This window comes from Scardinius erythrophthalmus (genome assembly GCF_964197995.2).
Source record: "Scardinius erythrophthalmus genome assembly, chromosome: 24".
NCBI classification, from domain to species: Eukaryota; Metazoa; Chordata; class Actinopteri; order Cypriniformes; family Leuciscidae; genus Scardinius; species Scardinius erythrophthalmus.
In genome coordinates, this window is record NC_138244.1 from 21,793,137 (window position 1) to 21,820,277 (window position 27,141).

General features: G+C 41.4%; 1 protein-coding gene across 1 annotated transcript; it reads left to right on the top strand.

The window, feature by feature from the left end:
• Positions 1 to 117: 117 nt before the first annotated feature.
• On the top strand, positions 118 to 26,523 carry LOC308684613 (receptor-type tyrosine-protein phosphatase eta-like; the record flags this gene model as incomplete). Its single annotated transcript, XM_081355879.1, has 17 exons — positions 118 to 121; positions 1,669 to 1,725; positions 3,654 to 3,710; positions 4,263 to 4,316; positions 18,910 to 18,966; positions 19,522 to 19,575; positions 20,107 to 20,163; positions 21,240 to 21,333; positions 21,441 to 21,485; positions 21,697 to 21,784; positions 21,952 to 22,042; positions 22,523 to 22,596; positions 22,712 to 22,846; positions 22,951 to 23,067; positions 23,176 to 23,336; positions 23,461 to 23,596; positions 26,218 to 26,523. 17 exons carry the CDS (start codon positions 118 to 120, stop codon positions 26,521 to 26,523), a joined length of 1,587 nt encoding a protein of 528 aa, XP_081212005.1.
• Between the last annotated feature and the right edge of the window lie 618 nt (positions 26,524 to 27,141).

The window sequence follows — 27,141 nt, forward strand, 5'->3', positions numbered from 1 at the left end:
CAGAACCAGCTGAGACAAAGGAGTTAATGGTGGAGGGAGGGCTTGGGAACAAGTAGGAACTGTGTCCAGTATTCGAAATGAAATAGAAGGGGATACATTCTACCTCGTTATGGGGTCATGGGTGGGATCTCTGCTTCAGGATGTCCAATTTAGTTAGCGCTCCTACTGGGATGGACATGGCAGCTGGCTGTAGCTCCGGGACAGACTTGTATGCTCAGACTCTGTAGCAGGTGTGAGCTCAGTCTATGGGTCCGTGGCAAGCAGGTGGTAATCATAGTCTTCCTGCACCTCACCCACAGTGAAAGAGGAACCACTCTTTGCAAGAACTAACTCTACAAAATCTATAAAACCTCCCTCAAGGACCAAAAATGGGCAGGGAAATAGTTGTTTTAACATGTCATTAAGTCCAGTCCAAAAAAGGTGATCAGTGAGCGGTCGTGGTAATGGGTCTGATATGTTAGGTCTAGGGACTCACTGATGTGGTCCCCAAAGGAGCGATCATCCTGGGAGAGGAGGAAGCTGCAAATATCTGGAAGATGTGTTTATCTTCTCTTGCCGCTGTATTCTGTTATGGTTTAGGCAGGCAAAGGATGAAAGGGAAAGGTGGATCCAATAACAGCCGTTTAACTTTTCGATTAAAACAAAACGAAGAAAACAAACCAACAAAGAACAAAATTTGGCATAAGATATAATCTTAACAGTTAGGCATCAAGCATAGACAAAATAGGTCATTGAACTGAACACAACAGAGGGCTTAAATGCACACAGGATAAAGAGAAACTAAACAAGACACGGGTGAAGACAATCTGTCACCAAGGGAAAAAAGTAGATGATAGGAAAATTCATGAAATTCATGAAAATTTTCATGTACAGTTGTCTTTACACATTCTTAGAAAGTTCTTCTGTTTTACTGTTACACGTAATAGGTACTTCTGTATTTCAAATCACATCCTGAGTATCAAACATATCAGCACCTAAAATAAAAATGTGCACTGTTTTATGACTATATTATATATTTGCGTGATAATAATTCTTGAAATGCAGAATTTCATTGTATACAAAAAGGATTTGCAAGCATGTAAACAAATAAAACGTTTTTTTTTTATAATAATTTTACTTATTTCATGTCACTTCCTGAGTATCAAACATCAGCGGCTACCAGTTAAAATGTTTATAATGTAATATAAGTTATTCTTCCAACAATAATACTTTGATTGTAATACAAAAATGAATTGTATGAATATATGCCATTGTTAGCTTCTAAGTAATATTTCGAAAATGATTTTTTATTTCTTTATATGTCCATATATCACAGCATCCACTGTCACTACAAGCATTTCTTCAACTGACACTCCAACATCTACTGAAACAACTTCCACAAGTGAGTATTGTTCATGGACAACTGTGTAAACTAATAGCTGTATTTTATTAATTTTTATTACCAATGAAGTAGTAATATGGTAATTGTGTCAAGCAGCAGCACGGACAAGACACTTATGACATTTCAGTTGAAAAAACTGTAGTAATGCAGTTTACAGATGCTGTCATATCATCTTTCATTAAAAGTTTTTGCAAAACGGAATTGAATTTCATGCAGTAATGTCATTTTGTCAATGTCAACAAATATTACTTGCATAATGTTTCTATTTATACATCTAAATATTTTAGCAACCCCTGCCACAACAAGCTCTTCTTCAACTGAGTCTCCAACATCGACTTTGTCAAGTGAGTATTTTTATTCATGGACAATTTAGTCAACATGTTAATAAGAAAATGATATCAGTAGTTCATTCATTGTAGTGTAAAATGTCCTTTTAAGCATGTCAATTAATATAACTTGAATTATGTTTCTATTCATACATCTGAATATATTAGCACACCCTGCCACTACAGTCACTGCCACTTTTTTTCATGGACAACTAACATGTTAATAAGAAAATGATTTCAGTAGTTCGTTAATTTTAGTGTTTATGTGGTAAATTTTATTAATAACAATAACAACACTAGACAAGGAAATGAACAATACACACGACTTAAAAAGCACACAGCATGACACAGGATAATCAGAAACTAAACAAGACACAGGTGAACACAACCATTAACCAATGTAACAAACTAACTGAGCTTAGACATAACATTAAACCAAAGCGGAACCATAGGGTCAGAGGACTGAGGCGGCAATGAGGGCTCAGAAGACAGAGCCAGTGGGAGTGAGGACAAAGGAGTCGTCGGAGGGATGGAGCCATACGGCGCCAGATGAGGGGGGTAAAGCCAGAGAACCTAATAAAGCCAGCAGAGGAGGCAGAGCCAGAAAACTGAATTGAGCCTGCAAAGGGGGTGGAGACAGAGAGCTGGGTAGAACCGGTAGAGACGAAGGAGCCAGGCAGAACCAGCGGAAATGAAGGAGCCAGGGAGCCGGGCGGAAAAAGACAAAGACAAAGGAGTTAATGGAGAAGGAATGGCTTGGGAACAAGTAGGAACTGGCGAGTCTAATATTCCAACTGGAATAGAAAGGGATTTATTCTACCTTGGGATGAGGATATGGGTGGGACTCTGCTCCAGGATTTTCAGGGACAAACTACTGGGACAGACATGGCAGCTGGCTGTAGCTCCAAGATAACTCAGTCTCAAGGTCTGTAGCAGGTGTGAGCTCAGTCTATGGGTCCGTTGCGGGTAGGTGGTAATCATAGTCTTCCTCCACCTCTCCTACGGTGAAAGACCACTCTTTGCAAGCCATAACTCTGCAAATTCCATAAAACCTCCCTAAAGGACCAAAACTGGGCAGGGGAAATAGTTTTTTTAACATGTAATTAAGTCCAGTCCTAAAAAAAAGTTATCAGTGTGCGGCTGAGTAATGGGTCTGATACACCAGGGATGCTTCTCAATATCCCTCCTCGTTTCCTCACTCCTCCGATCTCCATCCTATGACCTAGAAACCAAACGAGCTCAGCCATTTTGAAGGACATATCAATTCTCTAATTGCGCCGCGAGGAATGAGGATTGAGGATGCTTCCTGAGAAGCTATGAGTGAGGATGCACAGGTGTATCCTTTGCGGAAATCTTTTTTGTCGAGAAACCTGATGCATGTATAAATTCTCCTCTCCCTTCACATGTCACAATAATTGTAATTTGTCCTTTACCTATCTACCTTGTTCTTTATTTAGTGTAAATATATGTGCCCAAGTGTGTCATATCACACATATATCAACATGGCATCTTGCTTTATCTTTATTATTTATTAATTTCGTAAATAACCAAACTTTAACAGCATAAGGGCAGATCCTTTGAGCGCAGCTGATGATACAGTGAAGTGACGCTCGAGTGATCAAGCATTTTCCAATATACAAATATGCTTTTCTTTGATTCTTCTGTCCTCGCGTCTTTTCCTTGCGTCCTTCCCTCGCATCCTAAAGGGGTGGAGCTAAGAAGCGAGGAAAGGAAGCAAGGAAAGGAAAACGAGGATGCACAAATAACAATAACAGGGGAAACAGGATATAACAAACTAAAAGTCATTGGAAAAGTAAACTGTTTTAACAAAATTATTTACTGTTTGTCATGTTTTTTAATAGTAATTATTGTAACACAGAATGCCATTGTATTAAAATATATATCCTCAGTGAAACTGTATTTCTTTCTATTTCAATATATTCCAGTAGCCACTGCCACTACAATCTCTTCTTCAACTAATTCTCCAACATCAGCTCATACAAGTGAGTATGTTTATCCATGGACATTTGAGTAAACATGTTAATAGGGAAATTATTTCAGTAGTTTATTCACATGCTCATGCTAGAGTAATGTTCATGTAGAGTTATCTTAAAACGTCCTTAGAAAGTTCTTCTTTTTTACTGTTAGTAGTGATAGGGACCTCAATATTTCAAATCGCATCCTGAGTATCAACCATCAGCAGCTAAAATAAAAAAATGTGTACCATTTAATGTCTATATTTCATATTTGTGTGATAATAATTTTTGAAATGCAGAATTTCATTGAATGCAAAAAGGTCTTTGTAAACATGTCAACAAATATTTAGAAAATTGTAATAATAATTGTTCTAATTTCATGTCACTTTCTGAGTATTAAACAATAGTGCCTACCAGTTAAAATGTTTAAAATGTAATATAATACAAGTTTTTCTTTTAACAATAAAACATAGATTGTACTACAAAAGTTAATTGTATGAACATGTGCAATTGTTATCTTGCAAGTACTATTTCAAAAATGTTTGTATTTTTATTTCATTATATGTTCATATATTACAGCATCCCCTGTCACTACAACCAATTCTTCAACATCTACTCCAACAACTTCTACAAGTGAGTATTTTTCATGGACAGCTGTGTAAGCACTTATAGCTGTATTTTATTCTTTTTTTATTACTAATGAAGTTTTATTACAATTGTGTCAAACAGCAACACCTACAAGATGTAATTAATATACAAAGACAATGATGACATTTCAGTTGGAAAAACAGGGATGTCTTGTTTGCCAATTTACCCTTTGTGTATTTAGACCCCAGTGTTTCCTGTTTTCCTTGTTGAGTCTTGTCCTACATGGATGTGATATATATATATATATATATATATATATATATATATATATATATATATATATATATATATATATATATATAAAAGGCATGCTTACACCCTATATATTATATATATGAACAGGTTCCACTTCAATGAACAGGTTCCACTTCAGGGCGTAAGAATGCCTTGTAGAGGGTGCTCTCGCAGAAGTGATGGTGTCTATGACAGCTTGTGGTAGATCACCTAGAATCTCCGCGTCCCGTCCAGGGACCAGACATGGAGTTTCCAGTGGTCTGGACGCGGGTGCCATACGGTGCACAGTCTCTGAGAGAGGCGGTCCTCCCTGAGAGGAATGGGCCAGGGAGGGGCTGTCGAGAGGAGCATCAGTTCGGGGGAACCAGGTCCGGTTGAGCCAATAAGGGGCAACTAGCAAGACCTGTTTCTCTTCCTTTTTGCACAGCATCCGTGCCGAGGGTCCTCTCAGTCAGGGAGTAAAACAACTGGCAATGGGACGAGTCCAGAGAGGCAAACAGATCTATCTGTGGTGCCCCGAAGTGGTCCCAAATCAGCTGGACCACCTGGGGATGGAGTCTCTACTCTCCCTGGGCCACAGGCTGATGTGAGAGCTCTTTGGCGGCATGATTGAGCTGGCCGGGGATATAAGTGGTACGAAGCGACCTCTGATGCTTCTGACTCCATAGGAGAAGATGGCGGGCGAGTTGCGACATGCGAGGGGAGCTTAGACTAACTTGATGGTTGATGTACGCAACGGTTGCAGTGTTGTCCATACGAACCAGCACATACTTGCCGAGTAACGGCATTTTGAGGTGTCTCAGAGCAAGTTGTGCTGCTAACAACTCGAGGCAGTTGATGTGCCAATGCAGTTGGGGGCCCATCCAGACCCCTGCTACTGCATGCTCGCTGTACATGGCCCCCCAGCCGGTGTTTGAGGCATCTGTGGAGTCCACAGATAAGAACAGCATACCTGAACACTTGTTCTAGATGTTCAATCGGTACTGTACTTTCCTTCCTGCAAGATGGGCTGGAGCGAGGGCTGTCTCCCTCCACCCCCAAAGTGTATATTACCTCTATTGCTGTACATCACGATGCAGTTGATGGGAGATCCGTGGGGAAACGAAGGGTCTGACCACGGGCTGAAGGTTTGGCGGCAGGCTGGGGTGATTGTCACACGGAACATGCCGCTCTGTGACACCCATCTCGAGACTCGGCCGTGAAGCCAGTGCTGAAGTGGTCTCATATGAAGCAAACCTAGTGGCATTTGACAAAGCCCCATGAGCCTCTGAAAAAGTTTCAGTGGGACTACTCTTCTACCCTTGACAGTATTCAAGCAGTTCAGCACTGACTGGACACGTTCCTCTGTGAGGCGTGCCGTCTGTGGTCCAGCTACATTCTGAGAAAAGAGACCCTCTGCACAGGGGCGAGTTTGCTCTTTTCCCAGTTGATCTAAAGTCAAGTCAAGTCAAGTCATCTTCATTTATATAGCGCTTTTAACAATGTAGATTGTCTCAAAGCAGCTTTACAGAGATAAGTGTATAATTTAAGGTAACAGAGATTGTTTCGGCTTTACAGCAGAGTTAAGTTATTTCCATCTAAAGTTAGTTTTGATTGATTTGCTTCCGTCACAACGATCAAGCAATGTAGCCGCTAAGACAACACCATTCCCTCTACACAGACTTTAAACGCGAACCTGTGAGAAACGCTGATGGCGTTCACATGCGCATTTAGAATAGGTTCTATAGTTATGTGTGTTTGAATATACGCAGGTTAGGAATTCCCTACAAGCCAAGCCTAAACGAAGTACTTGTCTTTCCTTATAAATTTTGATAAAGAATTTTATTTTATTTTGTTGCTTTGGGGTAGGAACGCGAAACAAATTTTCCCGACAATGCCTTATCTGTATAGTGGTAGTGGGATCCTCCATAGGGAGAGACTGTCATGATTGATTACTGGAAGCAAATGCGGGTGAAAACAGTGTTTATTTAGAACAGCAAACTCAATGGTAATATCACTCAAAAGTCAATGATGACGAATCTCTCAGGGGGAGCGGCAATCAGGCTCTCTAGCAGGGACTTCGATGGTCAGGTGAAGTGGTGCTCAGATGAGGTGAACCAGTGGTGATATCCCATGCGCGGTGCTCGATGCAGTGAAACAGAGACAAATCCACAGACAAGACAGGATCCGGTAGACTCGGCACGACACACTCAGCGGGACTGCAAACAACGGATGGACACTGGAATGGAGAGATGAGTGAGTATTTATGGAGAGCGGGAATTGATAGCAGCTGGAGCGGGGAGTGAGTGTGATTGATATCAGCTGGAGCACTGAACCACCACGCGAGCGGGACAACGCCCACTCTCGCACACTCACAGACATGAAAACAAACAGTGACACGAGACACAGAGGAAACAGTGCATAACTCAACCGTGACAGTACCCCCTCTCCTAGGAATGCCTCACGGCATTCCCAGGCCTCCTTACCTGTCGATTGTAATCATCGATAAGGGAGTGATCCAGGATGTCACGAGCAGGAACCCAACTTCTCTCCTCCGGACCGTAACCTTCCCAATCCACCAAGTACTGAAATCCGCGTCCCCTCCGCCTAGAATCCAGGATGCGACGAACCGAATAAGATGGTTCCCCGTATACGAGTCGCGGCGGTGGGGGAACCGGGACTGGCGGATTAATACGTGCAAAAAACATGGGCTTAATCTTTGAGACGTGGAAAACCGGATGAATTCTCCTGTACGCCGGAGGAAGGCTGAGGCGGACTGCCACCGGACTAACGATCTTGGTGACAGAAAACGGGCCAATGAATTTAGGAGCTAATTTATTCGATACGGAGCGGAGAGGAATGTTCTTGGTAGAAAGCCACACTTTGGAACCGACGACGTATACGGGAAGCCTAGACCGGTGGCGATCGGCTTTGGCCTTGGTGCGCTCCCGTACTTGGAGGAGTGTCTCCCGGGCTCTCGTCCAAGTACGGTGACACCTCTGGATGAAGGCGTGGGCGGAGGAGACCGCGACTTCGGATTCCGTACTAGGAATTACAGGTGGTTGGTACCCTACACTACACTGGAACGGAGACAGGCCCGTGGATGACACTGGCAACGTATTGTGGGCATACTCCACCATAGAAAGTTGTTGACTCCAGGAGGAAGGATTCCTGGAGACCAAACATCGTAGTGTTCTTTCCAAATCTTGGTTGGCTCTCTCAGTTTGACCATTGCTCTGGGGATGGAACCCAGAGGACAGACTGACCGTCGCCCCCAGCAATCTACAAAACTCTCGCCAGAATTTGGACACAAATTGGGGTCCCCTGTCGGAAACCACATCTGTCGGGAGGCCATGTAACCGAAAGACGTGGTTTACGACTGCCACCGCTGTCTCCTTGGCTGAAGGCAATTTGGGCAAGGGAATAAAGTGGGCCGCCTTCGAGAACCGGTCCACCACGGTCAAAACTACCGTGTTACCCTGGGAGGGTGGGAGGGTGGGAGGGCGGTTATAAAATCTAGAGCAATGTGGGACCAGGGTCTCGAAGGCACCGACAGCGGTTGAAGTAACCCATCTGGGGGTCGATTGGACGACTTACCAGTGGCACAACTTGAGCAAGCCAAGACAAAATTGTGAACATCACGAGCCATAAGTGGCCACCAGAATCGCTGCTTAACTAAATAGATAGTACGACTCACCCCTGGATGACAGGCTAGATTAGAGCAATGACCCCACTGGATAACGTCTGATCGTAATCCCTCCGGCACAAATAAGCGGTTAGATGGGCACCGGATCGGAGGCGTTACCCCTTCCAAGGCCTTCTTGACCCTCGATTCGACCTCCCATGTGAGCGAAGAGATAATTAGGGTCTCTGGAAAAATGCGCTCGGGAGTAGGTTCGTGTTCGGGTCGATCAAAAATACGCGACAAAGAATCGGGTTTGATGTTTTTGGACCCTGGAGGATATGAACGAGTAAAATCGAAACGACCGAAAAAAAGTGCCCACCGAGCCTGCCTGGAGTTCAATCTTTTGGCGGTTCTAATATACTCCAGATTCTTGTGGTCTGTCCAGACGATAAAGGGTACCCCTGATCCCTCCAACCAGTGACGCCATTCCTCCAACGCTAACTTAACTGCCAACAACTCTCGGTTACCAATGTCATAATTTCGTTCGGCAGGAGATAGACGATGTGATAAAAACGCGCAGGGATGCATCTTGTCGTCTGAAGGAGAGCGTTGTGAAAGAACTGCGCCTACCCCCACCTGTGACGCATCGACCTTCACCACAAACTGACGTGACGAATCAGGGGCAATTAAGATGGGAACTTAAACAAAGCAGCTCTTGAGTTTGGCAAACTCAGCCTCAGCTGCGTCTGACCACCTGAACGTAGTTTTGGGTGAGGTCAAGGCGGTCAGAGGTGCAGCTAGTTGGCCGAAGTTGCGAATAAATCGCCGATAGAAGTTGGCGAATCCCAAAAACCGCTGCAGGGCCTTGCGGGAATCTGGGATTGGCCACTCTACCACAGCCTTAACTTTGTCAGGATCCATACGCACACCTTCAGCCGACACGATGTGTCCCAGAAAAGGAACCGACTGTGCATGGAAAACGCATTTCTCCGCCTTGAATAAAAGCCCATTCTCTAGCAATCTTTGAAGCACTATAATGCGTTAAGAGCTCGCTCAAGTACTGCGGAGCTAAACCATTTAGTGCTTTGTAAGTGATCAGCAATATTTTAAAATTTAAGCGATATTTAATAAGGAGCCAATGCAGTTTTGACAGAACCGGGCTAATATGGTCACACTTCCTGGTTCTAGTAAGAACTCGAGCTGCTGCGTTTTGGACCAGCTGTAGTTTGTTTATTAAGCGTGCAGGGCAACCACCCAGTAGAGCATTACAATAATCTAGTCTTGAGGTCATGAACGCATGAACTAATTGTTCCGCATTTGTCAATGAGAGCATATGGCGTAATTTAGATATATTTTTAAGATGGAAAAATGCAGTTTTACAGATACTAGACACGTGACTTTCAAATGAAAGATTGGTATCAAAGAGCACACCCAGGTTCCTAACCGACGACGAAGACTTAACAGAGCAGCCATCAAGTTTTAGACAGTATTCTAGATTATTACGTGAGGAAGTTTTTTGTCCAATAATTAGAAACTCAGTTTTTTCTGAATTCAGAAGTAGGAAATTACGAGCCATCCATTTTTTTATATCCGCTATGCATTCCGTTAATTTTGTGAATTGATAAGTTTCGTTAGGTTTTGAAGAAATATAGAGCTGAGTATCATCGGCATAATAGTGAAAGCTAATGCCATGTTTCCTAATGATATCTCCTAATGGTAGCATGTACAGAGTGAACAGCAGCGGTCCTAGTACTGAGCCTTGTGGTACGCCATACTGAACTTGTGATCGATGAGACATCTCATCATTTACTGCTACAAACTGATAACGGTCAGATAAGTATGATTTAAACCATGCTAGTGCAATTCCACTAATGCCAACATAATGTTCTAATCTATTTAAAAGAACGTTGTGGTCAATGGTGTCAAATGCAGCACTAAGATCGAGTAACACTAATAGAGAGATACAACCACGATCGGATGATAAGAGCAAATCATTTGTGACTCTAACGAGAGCTGTCTCGGTACTATGGTACGGTCTAAATCCTGACTGGAAATCCTCGCAGATATCATTTCTTTCAAGAAAGGAACACAGTTGTGAGGATACTGCTTTTTCTAGTATCTTTGACAGAAAAGGTAGATTCGAGATCGGCCTGTAATTGACTAATTCTGTAGGATCAAGTTGCGTTTTTTAACAAGCGGTTTAATCATAGCCAGCTTAAAGGTTTTTGGTACGTATCTTAGAGACAAAGACGAATTAATGATATTAAGAAGAGGATCTATGACCTCTGGAAGTATTTCTTTCAGTAGCTTAGTTGGTATAGGGTCTAACATACATGTTGTAGATTTAGATGATTTAATGAGTTTAGTAAATTCTTCCTCTCCTATAGCAACGAATGAATCAAATTTTTCCTCAGGGAGACTACAATGCACTGCCTGATGCAATACTGTAGTAGACGGTTGCATAGTTATAATTTTGTCCCTGATATTATCAATCTTATAAGTGAAGAAGTTCATAAAAGCATTACTGCTGTGTTGCTTGGAAACTTCGGTGCTTGAAGCTTTATTTTTCGTTAGTTTAGCCACCGTTTCAAATAAATACCTAGGATTATGTTTATTTTCTTCTAATAGGGTTGAAAAATAAGCAGATCTAGCAGCTTTTAAAGCCTCTCTGTAAGTAATTGAGCTCTCCTTCCATGAAATGCGAAATACCTCTAGTTCTTCTAAGCTATCTGGGATGCTGATATAATGAAACTGATCAGGAAGATTATTAATAAAGCAATCTTTAGTAGCAGAAGTGATAGGTCTCACATATTTGAAACACGGAGTCGGCTTTGCAGCCTTGGCTAAATGCAAATTACACGAGACTAGGTAATGATCTGAGATGTCATCGCTCTGCTGCAGAATTTCAACGGCATCAACATCTATTCCGTGTGATAATATTAGATCTAGAGTATGATTACGACGATGAGTAGGTCCTGACACGTGTTGTCTAACTCCAATTGAATTTACAATGTCTTTAAATGCCAATCCCAATGCATCTTTTTCATTATCGATGTGTATATTAAAATCACCAACAATTAGTACTTTATCTGCAGTCAATATTAATTCTGATAGAAAGTCCGCAAATTCTTTTATAAAGTCTGTATGGTGGCCTGTATACAGTAGCCAGCACAAATCTCAAACGTGATTTATCGTTTACACTATATATTTTTACCAGGGTTCTAAATGAACTTTTTTGATCACCAGCCAATGTGGCTGGTAACTTTCTAAAGTTACCAGCCAATCAGACTATCCACTAGCCAAATTTTTTTTTTTTTTTTTTAGTAGGCTACATGTGGCAATCCTGACAATACATGATGACATTATTGTGATCAAACACTAGCCATTCACGACCCGTCAGCCATTTGGCATTTTCTTAGTTTCTCTGTCAATACCCTCCTCATCCCCTGCCTCGTTCCTCTTCTCGCCCCCAGAAGTCTGTCCCAAGTAGGCTACCACTTGCGCATTTCGTTAATGCTTTACTAGCCAACTCCGTTTGTCTTATTTCTTGTGTTTTCTGTGTCCATTCGTTTCCATGGTTTCTCGCAAACTTTAGGCTAAAGCAGAGTTCTCAAACCGGTTCCACGGAGGGCCTAGTGTATGCAGGTTTTTGGTCTTTCCCTTCAATTAGTGCCAAATTAAGACCTAGACTACCAGGTGAGGGGAGATCTTAACCAATTAGTGACCTACTCAATCAGTTTGGTTCAAGGTAAAAGAGAAAACCTGCATACACTAGGCCCTCCGTGGAACCGGTTTGAGACCACTGGGCTAAAGAAAACTTAGAAAAAAGGTTCTGTAATTAACAGAAGAAAGACAATATAAGTTGCACTGTAGTTTCCACAAGCGTAATGGCAGCCGACATTAACAGACAATTTTGAAAAAAAAATATATATATAATTTCCGTCTCGCCTCCGTGTTCGGCGATCAGGTTTCATTCTCTCGCAGCTATAACTTCATGAGCGTGTCTTTTCCGCGCCGTTCTCTTCCGTGTGTGTGTGTCGGCGCGCTGCGCTCTCTGCTCAATGTTCTGCACTGTCGTTAACGGCCCAAATGCTCGAATCATGTACCGATCGGTGATCACGCACTTGAAAAGCGTGAAATTTAGAGGTGGATAAACGCAATTTAGAGGTGGATAAACACACTTAGGAGGTGGGTAAACGCTATTTCCGAATTTTGGGAGGTGCGTAAACGGCGTTTACGTGCGTTTAGCCTCCACTACATCCCTGCATGTAATGCCTCATGCATCACCGGCCAAACTGGCTAGTAAGTTTTTATTAACACCCGCCAAAATTAATTTTAACCCGCATTTGGCGGGTTGACGGGTGTTAATTTAGAACCCTGATTTTAACATTAAGCACCAATGCTTCAAAAGAATTATATTTAAAACTTGATTTCTTAGGGGTTTTGAAACTATTACTATAAATTACAGCAACTCCATCCCCTTTGCCTTTCAGATGAGGCTCATGTTTATAACAGTAATCTTGCGGGGTTGATTCATTTAAAGTAATGTAATCGTTTGGTTTTAGCCAGGTTTCTGTCAAACACAGCACATCTAGGTTATTATCTGAAATCATATCGTTAACAACGAGTGCTTTTGAAGTAAGCGATCGAATATTCAGCAACCCAAGCTTTAGCATTTGCTCATCTGTAATATAGCTGTTTTTTATTTGTTGAACATCAATTAAATTTTTAACCTTAGATGGGTTTAAACGTTTTTAGGATTTCCAAATTCGGGGAACAGACACAGTCTCTATATGATGATAGCTAGGTGAAAGAGGCTTTATGTGATAGGATTTATCTGAACTTGGTGACGCGAGGCCGCTAGCAGACAGTCGGTTAAGCCAGTCTGTCTGCTTCCTGACCTGAGCCCCAGATTGTCATGTTTGAGCTCTAAGACTATGAGCCATATTACTAGAGAGAAGAGAAGCACCATCCCAGGAGGGATGAATACCATCTCTTTTCAACAGGTCAGGTTTGCCCCAAAAACTTTTCCAATTGTCTATGAATTCTATATTATTAAGCGGACACCACCTAGACAGCCAACCGTTAAGCGAACAGAATCTCCTAACTATCTCATCACTCCTGTGAACAGGAAGGGGGCCAGAGCAAATTACAGTCCTTGACATCGTACTTGCAAGTTCACACACCTCTTTAATATTAATTTTGGTGATCTCCGACTGGCGGAGTCGAACATCATTAGTGCCGACATGAATAATAATCTTAGAGAATTTACGATTAGCATTAGCCAGCACTTTTAAATTTGCTTTGATGGCAGGCGCTCTGGCTCCCGACAAACATGTGACTATGGTGGTTGGTGTCTCTATTTTCACGTTCCGTGTAATAGAATGGCCAATAACTAGGGCACAATCATTCTCAGTGGGTGTTTCACTGAGCGGGGCAAATCGATTTGTTATGGTAATCGGAACGGAAGAGTGGTTTTTAGATCCGCGACTAGAGCGATCTCTCACTGTCACCCATTTGCCCGGCTGCACGGGCTCTACTTCAGCCGGAACCACGCCACGTAAAGTGTTCACTATTCTATGCGCATCCAAAATATCTAAAGCACTAGCACTCTTACTATCCTCAATTAAAGTTTGGATGCGTGTTTCTAATTCTGAAATCTTCTCTGTCAACCTAACTGTCTCCTTACATTTATCACATCTAAATCCTATATTGTCGACAGAGAAGCCTATACTAAACATGTGACATGAAGTGCAGGTGACAATAACAGGACAAGACATTACTCACCATGTTTGTTGACTGATTCTTACTCACCTGAGCTTTTTATGAACTTAAAGGCGCGGACGCGCGAGAGAAAAATAAATAAATAAAAATAGCTGAGCGCACGGGTGGCGGGTTAACAGGCTAGCGTATTACTAGCGTTTTGTGCTAGTAGTACTAATAACAAAAGCTAGCGATGTCAGGTTAATCTGAGATGTTGGGTAAAATGTAGTAGTATAAACAACTAGAAATGGTAGTAAAATGATGGTTCAAAACAAAGAAATATAAGGCTAAGACGGAGCTTACAGCACCGAAGCAAACAAACACACTCACAGCAGGCAGCGAGGCAGACAGGAGCAATCAATCAGCGATTCGCGATTCCCAACACACATTAGTACTTTATCTGCAGACTAAAGACCCAACTGACTGATATGCTGGAGCAGCAAGCCTCAACTGCTCCCGAGACTGAGCTAGTATCAGCCAGTCGTCGAGATAGTTGAGGATACGAACACCACGCTCTCATGGGAGCAATGGCCACCTCCATGACCTCTGTAAAGACTTCGTAAAGTAGCGGGCCGCCGGGGTAGGATGTGCCGGATCACCTCAGTCTGCTTCTGGGCGGTGGAGAACTGTTAGGCGAAGTCCTCCACCGCGTCACCGAAGAGCCCAACCTGGGAAATGTCCAGGAACCGAGACTTGTCGGTCTTCCTCATATCGGTCAGGTTGAAACCAGAGATGGCGCTCCTGGACTACTAGAGTGGACGTCGTCAGACCTTCGTGCCCCGGAGGGTGAGGTCGGTTGCGTTGTGGAGCTCACCCATGATCTTGTGGTCTGGACTACCCTCGTGCATATCCATGAGTGTTTCGGCCTGGTGGACATGCAGCAACATCATGGCATGCAGGGAGGACCTACAAAGCCCACAGGTTTTGTTCTCTCCCAGAAGGAGGTAGCGCAGCTGAGCCGTCATCTCCACAGTCCAGCTCCCCTTATGATGCAGCAATCGAAATCCTGTCCTCAGGAGGAGCCCCGCACGAAACAGCTGGTTGGTCCACTACAGAGGGACCAGCACGTTCATTAGGGAGCTCCACTGGCTTCGGTGTGAAAGAGGAGTGAGGGGCCCATGGGGACTGCTTACCGGGTGGGGAAGCCCTCACTGTGATCCTCAGATCACCTATCCCACACGGAGCAGTAGCTGTCTTCTGGGGTCGGCCAGAAGGGGCACTAGAGCGGGGCATGGGAATGGGGACTCAACCTTCACGGATGAAGGCGAGTCTCAATCTCAACACTGAGATAGTCATGTTCCCGCAATGAGAACATGAACCATCCACAAAAGCTGCTTCAGCGTGCTGAATGCCCAAACAAGTGATGCATCTATTGTGACCGTTAGCTGAAGGGATGGTGCAGCTTGTACCAGTGAAGCACTCACTTCTTCGCCCTCTAACCAGCTGTCAAACAAACAAACAAAAATAGAATTATGTTAAAACAGCAGTTGCACTCACGCTGTAGAACCGCCAGCACCAGGAGAGACTTCCAGAAGAAGCACCGACACACTCGCTCGTTGAAAGAATCAACACTCTTCGGAAACATTGACATGAAGACCGAACAGCTCTGAAGCGAAAGACAAATGGTGCGTGCATCCGCTTCCGTATTTATACCTGCACTTCGGGGCGGAGTGCGAGATGCAAATATCGCACACCAATGTGCATTGGCTCATTTTATCAATGCACAAAGATGACAGGCTCCCTAACCGTGATCCCAATCAGTACAGTACATCCGACTATGTTGAATGTTAACTCTGTGTAGAGTTAACGTTCTGCGTCCGACTACGGGTGAATCATTACCGTAGGTAACCAGGGTTACATAAGTGACTTGAGACGGTTTTTTTTTTCTCAAAAACAAACAAAAATATTTGTAATGTGTTTTTTAAGCATGCAGCAAACGATAGTAGGCCATTCATTGGTAAAAAAAAATATATATATTTCTGTCGGTTACCGGTTAACTGGTTAATTAGCATCCCTGTATGTATAGCCTGCTTAAATTAGTGCAGAATCAACTTTGTGTTGCGATCGCGTCAAGGATCAGCCTATTTGTCATTATTCCTGTCTTGTGTTCCCCTGGTCTTGTGTGGACTTTTATGTTTTTTACTGTTTTGCGCCATGTTTTATTGTCCTTTGTAGTTTTTCTTGTTGATTAGTTCTTTGTTTCCATATGTGTCTTGTTTGCCAATTTATTTATTCGATTAATCACAATTATTTAATGAATGCAGAACACAAAAATTGTATGGCAAAGCCCTAAATCAATTAATCAGCATAATCGTCAAAGCTCTAAAACTGACAATTAATTGGCACAATCACAATTGTTTTGTCCTTATTAATTGTCAGCTAAATTTCATTGTTGTGACAGCCCTACCTACGAGATGTAATTAATATAGATATAGACAATTATGACATTCAGTTGGAAAAACATTTACACAGTTTATGACACAGATGCGGTCATATCTTCTTCTGTTAACAGTTTTTGCTATAAAAAAAATAAAAATAAAAAACTTGCCTAATCCATCCATCCATCCATCTTCCTCCGCTTATCCGGGGCCGGGTTGCGGGGGCAGCAGTCTAAGCAGAGATGCCCAGACTTTCCTCTCCCTGGACACTTTTTCCAGCTCTTCCGGGGGGACACCGAGGCGTTCCCAGGCCAGCCGGGAGACATAGTCTTTGGACCCATAGTGGGACGCGCCCGGAACACCTTCCCGGGAAGGCATCCAGGAGGAAGAAGTCTGACTTACTGCCGGCAATGCGAACCAAGCTCCTGCTTTGTTCGTACAGGGACCGGACAGCCCTTAGCAAAGGACCCCGGACCCCATACTCCCGGAGCACCCTCCACAGGCCGCCGCGAGGGACACAGTCAAATGCCTTCTCCAAATCCACAAAACACATGTGGACTGGTTGGGCAAACTCCCATGAACCCTCCAGCACCCTGTAGAGGGTATAAAGCTGGTCCAGTGTTCCACGTCCCGGACGAAAACCACACTGTTCCTCCTGAATCCGAGGTTCTACTATCGGCCGTATTCTCCTCTCCAGTACCCTGGCATAGACTTTCCCAGGGAGGCTGAGAAGTGTGATCCCCCTGTAGTTAGAACACACCCTGCGGTCCCCCTTCTTAAAAAGAGGGACCACCACCCCGGTCTGCCATCCCAGAGGCACTGTCCCCGACCGCCACGCGATGCTGCAGAGACGTGTCAGCCAAGACAGCCCCACAACATCCAGAGACTTGAGGTACTCAGGGCGGATCTCATCCACCCCCGGTGCCTTGCCACCGAGGAGTTTCTTGACTACCTCAGTGACTTCAGCCCGGGTGATGGACGAGTCCACCTCTGAGCCCTCAGCCTCTGCTTCCTCAATGGAAGACGTGACGGCGGGATTGAGGAGATCCTCGAAGTATTCCTTCCACCGTCCAACGACATCCCCAGTTGAAGTCAACAGCTCCCCACCTCTACTGTAAACAGCGTTGGTAGGGCACTGCTTCCCTCTCCTGAGGCGCCGGACGGTGTGCCAGAATCTCTTCGAGGCCAGCCGATAGTCTTTCTCCATGGCCTCACCGAACTCCTCCCAGGCCCGAGTTTTTGACTCCACAACCACCCGGGCTGCAGTTCGCTTGGCCTGCCGGTACCCGTCAGCTGCCTCAGGAGTCCCGCAAGCCAACCAGGCCCGATAGGACTCCTTCTTCAGCTTGACGGCATCCTTTACTTCCGGTGTCCACCACCGGGTTCGGGGATTGCCGCCTCGACAGGCACCAGAGACCTTACGGCCACAGCTCCGAGCGGCCGCTTCGACAATGGAGGTGGAGAACTTGGTCCACTCGGACTCAATATCTCCAGCCTCCCTCGGGATCTGGTCAAAGCTCTGCCGGAGGTGGGAGTTGAAGATCTCTCTGACAGGAGACTCGGCCAAACGTTCCCAGCAGACCCTCACAGTACGCTTGGGTCTGCCGAGTCTGTCCAGCTTCCTCCCCCGCCATCGGATCCAACTCACCACCAGGTGGTGATCAGTGGACAGCTCCACCCCTCTCTTTGCCCGAGTGTCCAAGACATACGGCCGAGGTCAGATGAAACGACCACAAAGTCGATCATCGACCTACGGCCTAGGGTGTCCTGGTGCCACGTGTACTGATGGACACCCTTATGCTTGAACATGGTGTTCGTTATGGACAAACTGTAACTAGCACAGAAGTCCAATAACTGAACACCAACTATCTCTAGTCGGAACCTCTCAACCTCACGCACAATCTCAGGCTCCTTCCCCGCCAGCGAGGTGACATTCCACGTCCCTAGAGCTAGCTTCCGTGTCCAGGGATCAGGTTGCCGAGGTCCCTGCCTTCGACTGCCGCCCGATCCTCTCAGCACCGGCCCCTTACGGTAAAGTGATCAGTGAGTGGTCGGAGTAATGGGTCTTATACGCCAGGTCTAGGATCTCACTGATGTGGTCCCCAAAGGAGTGATCATCCTGGGTGAGGAGGAGGTGGCGAATGACGCAGGAGAAAATGCAGGAGAAAATCTAAAGCTAGGCTTCAAGTATAGACAATACAGGACAATGAACTGAACCAAACAGATGCCTTAAAAGCACACAAGATAAAGAGAAAGTTAACAAGACACGGGTGAACACAAAATGTAAGCAAGGGAACAAACTAGACACAGGGAAAACAGGAAACAGGAATAACAAAGTAAAAGTCATTGGAAAAGCAAACAGTTTTAACAAAAGTATTTACTGTTTGTCATGTTCTTTTAATAGTAATTATTGTAATACAGAATTACAGAATGTCGTATTTAAAAAAAAAAAAATATATATATATATATATACAAAAAAATATATATATACTGTGTATATATATATATATATATATATATATATATATATATATATCCTATGACATGTATTGCTAAATAAAACTGTATTTATATTTCTTTCTATATCAAAATATTCCAGCAGCCACTGACACTACAATCTCTCCTTCAACTAATTCTTCAACATTAGCTCCTACAAGTGAGTATGTTTATTCATGGACATTTGAGTAAACATGTAAATAGGAAAATTATTTCAATAATTAATTCACATGCTTATGCTAGAGTAATATTCATGTAGAGTTATCTTAAAACGTCCTTAGAAAGTTCCTCTTTTTTACTGTTACAAGTAATAGGGACCTCAATATTTCAAATTGCATCCTTAGTATCAACCATCAGCAGCTAAAATAAAAAAATGTGTACCGTTTAATATCTATATTATATATTTGTGTGAAAATAATTGTTGAAATGCAGAATTTCATTGAATGCAAAAAGGTCTTCTTTGTAAACATGTCAACAAATATTAAGAAAATTGTAATAATAATTGTTCTTATTTCATGTCACTTTCTGAGTATTAAACAATAGTGCCTACCAGTTCAAATGTTTAAAATGTAATATAATACAAGTTTTTCTTTTAACAATAAAACATAGATTGTACTACAAAAGTTAATTGTATGAACATGTGCCATTGTTATCTTGCAAGTACTATTTCGTAAATGTTTGTATTTGTATTTCATTATATGTCCATATATTACAGCATCCCCTGTCAATACAACCAATTCTTCAACATCTACTCCAACAACTTCTACAAGTGAGTATTTTTCATGGACAGCTGTGTAAGCACTTATAGCTATATTTTATTTATTGTTTTATTACTAATAAAGTTTTATTACAATTGTGTCAAACAGCAGCACCTACAAGATGTAATTAATATACAAAGACAATGATGACATTTCAGTTGGAAAAACAGGGATGTCTTGTTTGCCAGTTTAATGTGCCTTTGCTCGTTTTATCAATAATGAACTGAATCAAACACAGGTTAAAGGGAAAGTTAACAAGACACGGGTGAACACAAAACATAAGCAAGGGAACAAACTAGACACAGGGAAAACAGGAAACAGGAATAACAAAGTAAAAATCATTGGAAAAGCAAACAGTTTTAACTAAATTATTTACTGTTTGTCATGTTCTTTTAATAGTAATTATTGTAATACAGAATTACAGAATGTCGTATTTTAAAAAATATTTAAAAGAAATATATATATCCTTGTGAATATATCCTATGACATGTATTGCTCAATGAAACTGTATTTATATTTCTTTCGATATCAAAATATTCCAGCAGCCACTGCCACTACAATCTCTCCTTCAACTAATTCTTCAACATTAGCTCCTACAAGTGAGTATGTTTATTCATGGACATTTGAGTAAACATGTAAATAGGAAAATTATTTCAGTAATTAATTCACATGCTCATGCTAGAGTAATATTCATGTAGAGTTATCTTCAAACGTCCTTAAAAAGGACGTTCTTCTTTTTTACTGTTACAAGTAATAGGGACCTCAATATTTCAAATTGCATCCCGAGTATCAACCATCAGCAGCTAAAATAAAAAAAATGTTTACCGTTTAATGTCTATATTATATATTTGTGTGATAATCATTTTTGAAATGCAGAATTTCATTGAATGCAAAACGGATCTTTGTAAATATGTCAAGATTAAGGTTTTAGTATCATAATCTATTAATCTTTTAGTGAGCATTCTTCTGAGACATAAGCCTTGACACCATCTCATATTTAATCTTTTGGACAGAAAACTGTTGTGACATATTACTCTCACAGACACATTGAGCACTGGCTGCTATATATATATATATATATATATATATATATATATATATATATATATATATATATATATATATATATATATAATAACTGGTTCCATATCATTGTTCATGTATCATGTTTAAAAATGTAGGGAGTCAAAAACTGGGAGTCAATTACACATTTTGTGTCACTGCTGTTACTGAAGATTCAAAGCAAAGACAAAGCAAACCTTTCTGCATCTCACAATTTACCATTATGTAGAATTTTCAAATATATGACCTCTTCATCTTTGAACACATCTGATCATCACCCAAAGCTCCTTCACAGACTAAACATTAGAATAATGGTTTGACTATCAATGTAACATTCTTCAAAATAAATAAAATAGATCATGTTTTTTTTAAGGCTGAACTATAATTAGCATCTTAGTATATACTAATATGTCATCTAGTATCATTAAATGATCTGATAAGGTTAATATAATCAATAATGGCTTTCTTCTTTTACATTTTTAAACATATTACAAAGTGAACTCCTCTCTGACCCAATAATGATATGAAACCAGTTACAGTAATATTAGTGCCATTTGAACTGCAGTTTCTTTATTGGGAACATATTTAATATATGTTTTCTTTTCTGATCCAGAGCCTGATAACACTGGTCTGATTGTTGGCATAGTTGTGCCATTGATCTGTATTCTCTTGATTATCGCTCTAGTTCTCTTCTTCTATTCAAGAAGGTGAGTTACCAGTATCATCCGAGAAATCAAGATTGGATAGAGATCAAGATATACAGAAGTCATCCAGAGTAACCTTATTATCATTTCTCTATTACTCTCTGTTCCAGACAAACCAAAAAACAATGTCCTGACATCCCTGTACACAACATTAGGTAACTTTGTTTTTTAATATATTTTATAGATTAATATTTATTCGACCAAACTTAAAAGTGTAACTGAATTATTTTTTACTTTCTATTTCCAGAGATAAAATATAAGTCACTTTTTATTATTAACCCACATACTTGTGGTTATTTTTAAAGTTGTAAACAAATATTCTTTAAGTTTTTGTCCTCAGTGATTTCTTTGTTTTGTCATACCCAGTAATAGTGGTTTAAAAATAGAAGATTATGAAGAGTATTTTAAGCGGAAACATGCAGATTCCAACTGTGGTTTTGCTGAAGACTATGAGGTACACATGGGAAACACATATAAACACATAAAAAAAAAAAAAAAAAAATATATATATATATATATATATATATATATATATATATTATCAAACATTTGCTCTTATGATTTATGAATTATAATAGAGTTTTCAAAGTCTAGGTCTAAAGAAGTGCTGTGTTGTTGCAGGAGTTGAAATCTGTTGGAACTGCGCAGTCAAAGAATGCCGCCCTGTCTATTGAAAACAAGGCAAAGAATCGTTACACAAATGTTTTACCTTGTGAGTAGACTGACTGACTGACTGACTGTTGCATATTGTATTAAAAGGTGGTGAAATGTTGTGGAATGCACAATGAAAATACCATCAGAAAGCAAGTCTCTGTTTTTTTGTGCAGATTTCCATTATTGCAAATAATTCCATTAGTGCAGAATTATGAGGAACAAATCAGATGAATATAAAAGTACATGAATTGCACCTGGACTATTCACATGGAAGTCACATTGCAGAAAACATTGGTGTTTTGTTGTAGTCATTTCAATTTCATTCAAAAATATTTGGCCCACATTCTGCAGTGCAGTGCAAGTGTAGCTTTATTTTAGTATCATGAATCTCAAATTTTCCCACTCCTAAAAGTCTCAGAAAGAAGCGAACAGTTGATGTTTGCTACTGTTACAGATTCTTGATAGAGTAGTTAATGTTTTTAGTTCTTAATAAATAAATACGGACTGAAACTAATTGGATCATGTTTTCCTTCTTCAGATGATTCTTCAAGAGTGAGATTATCAATGTGTGGCAACCCCTTTGATGACTACATCAATGCCAACTACATTCCGGTGAGTACATATACTGTACAAAAGGGAATTTTCAGCAGGTCACATGACTTCTCGATATGTTGTGTGTATATATACATTTTTCACTAATCATATTTATTGATTTATTTTTGGTCAGGGCTACAATTCAAGAAAAGAGTTTATAGCTGCTCAGGGTCCGTTGCCCGTCACAGTGAATGAATTCTGGAGAATGATCTGGGAGAAGAACGTCTACACTATAGTGATGCTGACCAAATGCAACGAGCAGGGACGGGTGAGTTCAGAATTTGATATTGAAATATTATTAGCCACATTGAAAAGTGTTGAAAATGTAAATGCAGAGAAAAGCAAACCAGCAATCCGTGTCATTTTCTCCAGGTGAAATGTGAGAAGTACTGGCCATCTGAGACTCATCATTATCATAACATCTCAGTGACGACCACCTCAGATATACCACTGGACAGCTGGACCATAAGAGACTTCAGAATCAAAAATGTGAAGAAATCTCCATTTCCACTTTCAGTAGCATACAGGAGTGAATTTTGTTGTTGTTGTTGTTATTAAATCAGTAGTATTTTACAATAATATGATTGATCACTGTAGGTGAAAACAGCAGAAACTCGCTACGTACGCCAGTTCCACTTCACAGCGTGGCCGGATCACGGAGTTCCAGAGACCACTGAAGTCCTCATTGATTTCAGACACCTGGTGAGGGAACACATGGACCAGTACTCACGCCACTCTCCAACTGTGGTGCATTGCAGGTAAATGAGATTCCTATAAACAAAACATTCATGAATTTATATTGCAATGCAAACATCAAATATTAAATTTGCCATTCGTTTGATTAAACCTTCATCTTATTGTTTGACCTTCTGAATTTTTCAGTGCTGGTGTGGGAAGAACAGGGACCTTCATTGCCATTGACCAACTGATTTTCCAGATTGAAAGAGAAAGCACGGTGGACATCTACGGAATTGTTAATGATATGCGCATGCACAGGGCTCTTATGGTCCAGACTGAGGTAAGGGACCGTAGAGGAACATTCCAAGTTAAGCTCAGTCAACAACTTTTGTGGCATAATGTTTATCAAAACCAAAATAACTTTAACCTCAACTACCTTCTTTCCTTTAAAAATAAAATAAAATAAAATAAAATAAATGGATGCAACAGTATGGGACTTACAATGAAGTATATTCAGCCAGTTTCTCCAGTAGCACCTCAATGCAGTACAAAAGATCTGGGGGGAGGAGTCGGATCTCATATAAGGGGTGGAGATTGGTAGGTTTAGGGGTGGGTCTAGGGATCAGGGGGTGGAGTTGGGTAGGTTTAGGTATGTAAGGTGGGAGGAGTTGGATCTGGATCCGACTCCTCCCCCCGGATCATTTGTACTGCATTGAGGACCATCTCATTTTTTAGAGGATTTGAAAGCTTATCATTTTATGAAAGTGACAGATGTACAGGACAATGGTCAATAAAGGTAAATCGATGGTAAATGGGTAAGGATATGTCTCCAGTAATGCACATTTTGCAACAAATGTTGTTGATTGACCTTAAATGAGTATATAACCCAGAATATATTAGTATAGAAACTGGAGCTGATAGAATTTGACTTCCACAAAGAAACTGTTGATTATAGTTAAGTAGACTTATACTTTTACACTATTCTATGTTTTCTTTTTCTTTCTTTCTGTTTTACTACAACAGGAGCAGTATGTTTACCTCCACCAGTGTGCGCATGACATAATTCGAGCAAGAACCGGAACCAACGTGGACTTAATTTACCAGAACAACGAAGCACTGAATATCTATCAGAATGTAAAATATTTAAAATTGTAACTGTATGCGGCCTGAAGATGGCCCTCAGAGCATATTTAAAAGAGCATTTTTAAATTTGCTTTAAAAATAATGAAATTCACACTTTACATTTACAGTAGTTCAACTGTAATTTATTTTCTTGCGCAATACCCCAAAACTTTGGGTAACATTTTAATTTTAAGAAATATATTTAAGAGATTACACTGGAAAGAATGCAACATGTTCTATGTTAATTTTAAAGTAAACAGCAAATAATGTGCAAGTAATTGTATTTATATTTCAATCAAGAGATCTTTATTTTTATACTGTGACATGTCCAAAAGGATTATTTGAATAATTGTACATGATATACTTTCTGCAATATCAAACCCCTGTACATTTAAGGACTGACATGATTGTATCTGCTCATAGAGGCATCTGTGAGATCCCATGTTTTATCAAATGTGCATCTCTTTAATGTTAAAGGAATTACAGTATCTACCATTATATAACCATTTAGAGCAGTAACAAAATTATTTTTCTTTTTCCACTCTAGATGCACTCCCAACCTGTCAATGCACATGAAAATGTGAATGTGTTTGTGCTGTTATAGACATATTTAGAAAGTACGAAAATATGACATTTATTATGATTATTATTATTATTTTGTTGTTGTTTTTTAAGGGTTTAGCTGTGTGCACAAAGTTCAACCTGCTGTGCTGGATATGAGCATTTGCTTAAGATTTGTAATTTACATTGTGTTTTGTTTTATACAGTTACTGTAGTTTCAGACTTAATTGATTAGACAAGCAGCATTCCTAGAGAGCTAATATTTAGTATACAAGTACAGCCATACAAACTTTCCAAATTATGTCTGAAATGTAAGTTACTCTATATTATATTATATTATATTATGCTCTATGTACTGCACTTTGTTGAAAAGTGATTACACCCACAACTGTAAACTTAGCAGCTGTGATTACCCACACTCTTACTTGTGTGATATTGCTTAAATATATTTTATAAAGCATTGTTTAAGCCATTTTTACTGTTTATACCTTTCTATGATCAACACTTGCAATACTTTTATTTAACAGGTTTATTTGTTTTTGAACAATAGTTGCACTAGAATCTCTTTCCCACTTACATTTCCCTCTGGTCCCTTCAAGAAACACAATTTAATTTGTTTCTTGCTTTTATATCTTTTGTGAACATATTTGTGTGATTCTGATACATGCTGAAAACAATGACCACTAACAAATACATTCATTTTTAAAAATATAAAAAGTACTGTGATTATTCAACGGAAGTGGTTTGTTGTTATTTAAAGTGCTCTGTGCATTTATATATATTTTTTAAAAATATGGCAGAAATTTTTTCTCCTTATTCCACTAAAGGGTACCCAAGCACTCTTCCTGCCATTTCACATAAGGTGTATAGTATATTGTAATACATTTGTGGAGCCAATGTAGGTGACATGAAATGGGCTTGAGTTAGGTACCCTACATGGGTATGTCCATGGGTTCCATATTGGCCCTATCTAAATTAGCCAATACTGATATTACCATAAGTAGAAAAAAGAAAAAATGGCCTGTTTAAAAAAGTAATAAAACTTACTGTTTGGATTGAGGGAACAGAATAGCACTCATTATCACATTAAGAGTAACATTTAGCTCCGGTGACAGCAGTCAACTCCACCTTGAGCCAAAAGCTCACTCTAACCCAGTTTCTTAGTGTATGCCAGTTTGTTACCTTAGCTCGTTAGGACCAAACAGCTACGTTTTGCGGCATTTTTCTTCCCCCGTTCTATTTGTTGTTGACCTGCCTGCTGTCCATCTCCTGTGCCAGAAGCAGGGAGACCGTCCGCTAGAAGACCACACTCAGGACTTCATCCAGCTAGCATGCCCAACACAAAACCCAGACCACTCGCTCTGTGTATTTTACCACTCCAGCCTGAGCAAGTGGTCTAAGGCACACCTTCCAGCAGCAAAGAAGGATTTCGCCACATTCGAGGAGTGGGTGCTGGTGAACAACGATTCCCCGTTTACCATCGGCCTGACACCAGCCCCACTCCACGTCCAGAGACCAGCCATCCACCGCCCACGAGCTGCACGGTGGAGTTGCGAGAGAGCCCACCGCAGACTATGGAGATAGGACTGCCGCGATAGATGAGCCTAAGCCTGCAACGAGGGTAAAAACGTGTCATCGCCCTGGAGCCTGATCTACAAGGAGAATCTGACCATTTGCTTGAGCCCGCAATACTTTGAACTGCTAAGGGAATGCTTGTGTAGTTCAAGGGCTGGTAGGAAAGCCCCACCCACAACCCCTCCGCTGATATTTAAAGGAACTATTGGAAGTGTTTGAGGAGTTAAATTACCTGTCTCTCCAAACCCCGCTGGTTCTGCCCAGCCCTGATTATCCTGTTTCCCCGCTGGTTCCGCGTAGCCCTGAATCGCCTGTTCCCCCGCTGGTTCCGCCCAGCCCCATGTCATATGTAAACCCTCCCAGCCTCTCTCCCCACATTCTCTGACAGTAAGTTCCTTAGCACCGCCTCCCCTGGGTCTGCATCAGTTCTTCAGGCCACCAGCCTCGCTTAGCCCAGAGGATCCCCTGGCCTGGCCTCCAGCCTCGGAACCCGTCGCTCCACTGTGGCCTGTTGACAAGTCGGGTCTGCCTTGGCTCCTCCCTCCCTCGGCTCCACCACAAACCATCATCCTCATGGCTCCACCGGTCTCCCTCATCCCACCGGCTCCTCCTTGGTCAGACATCGTC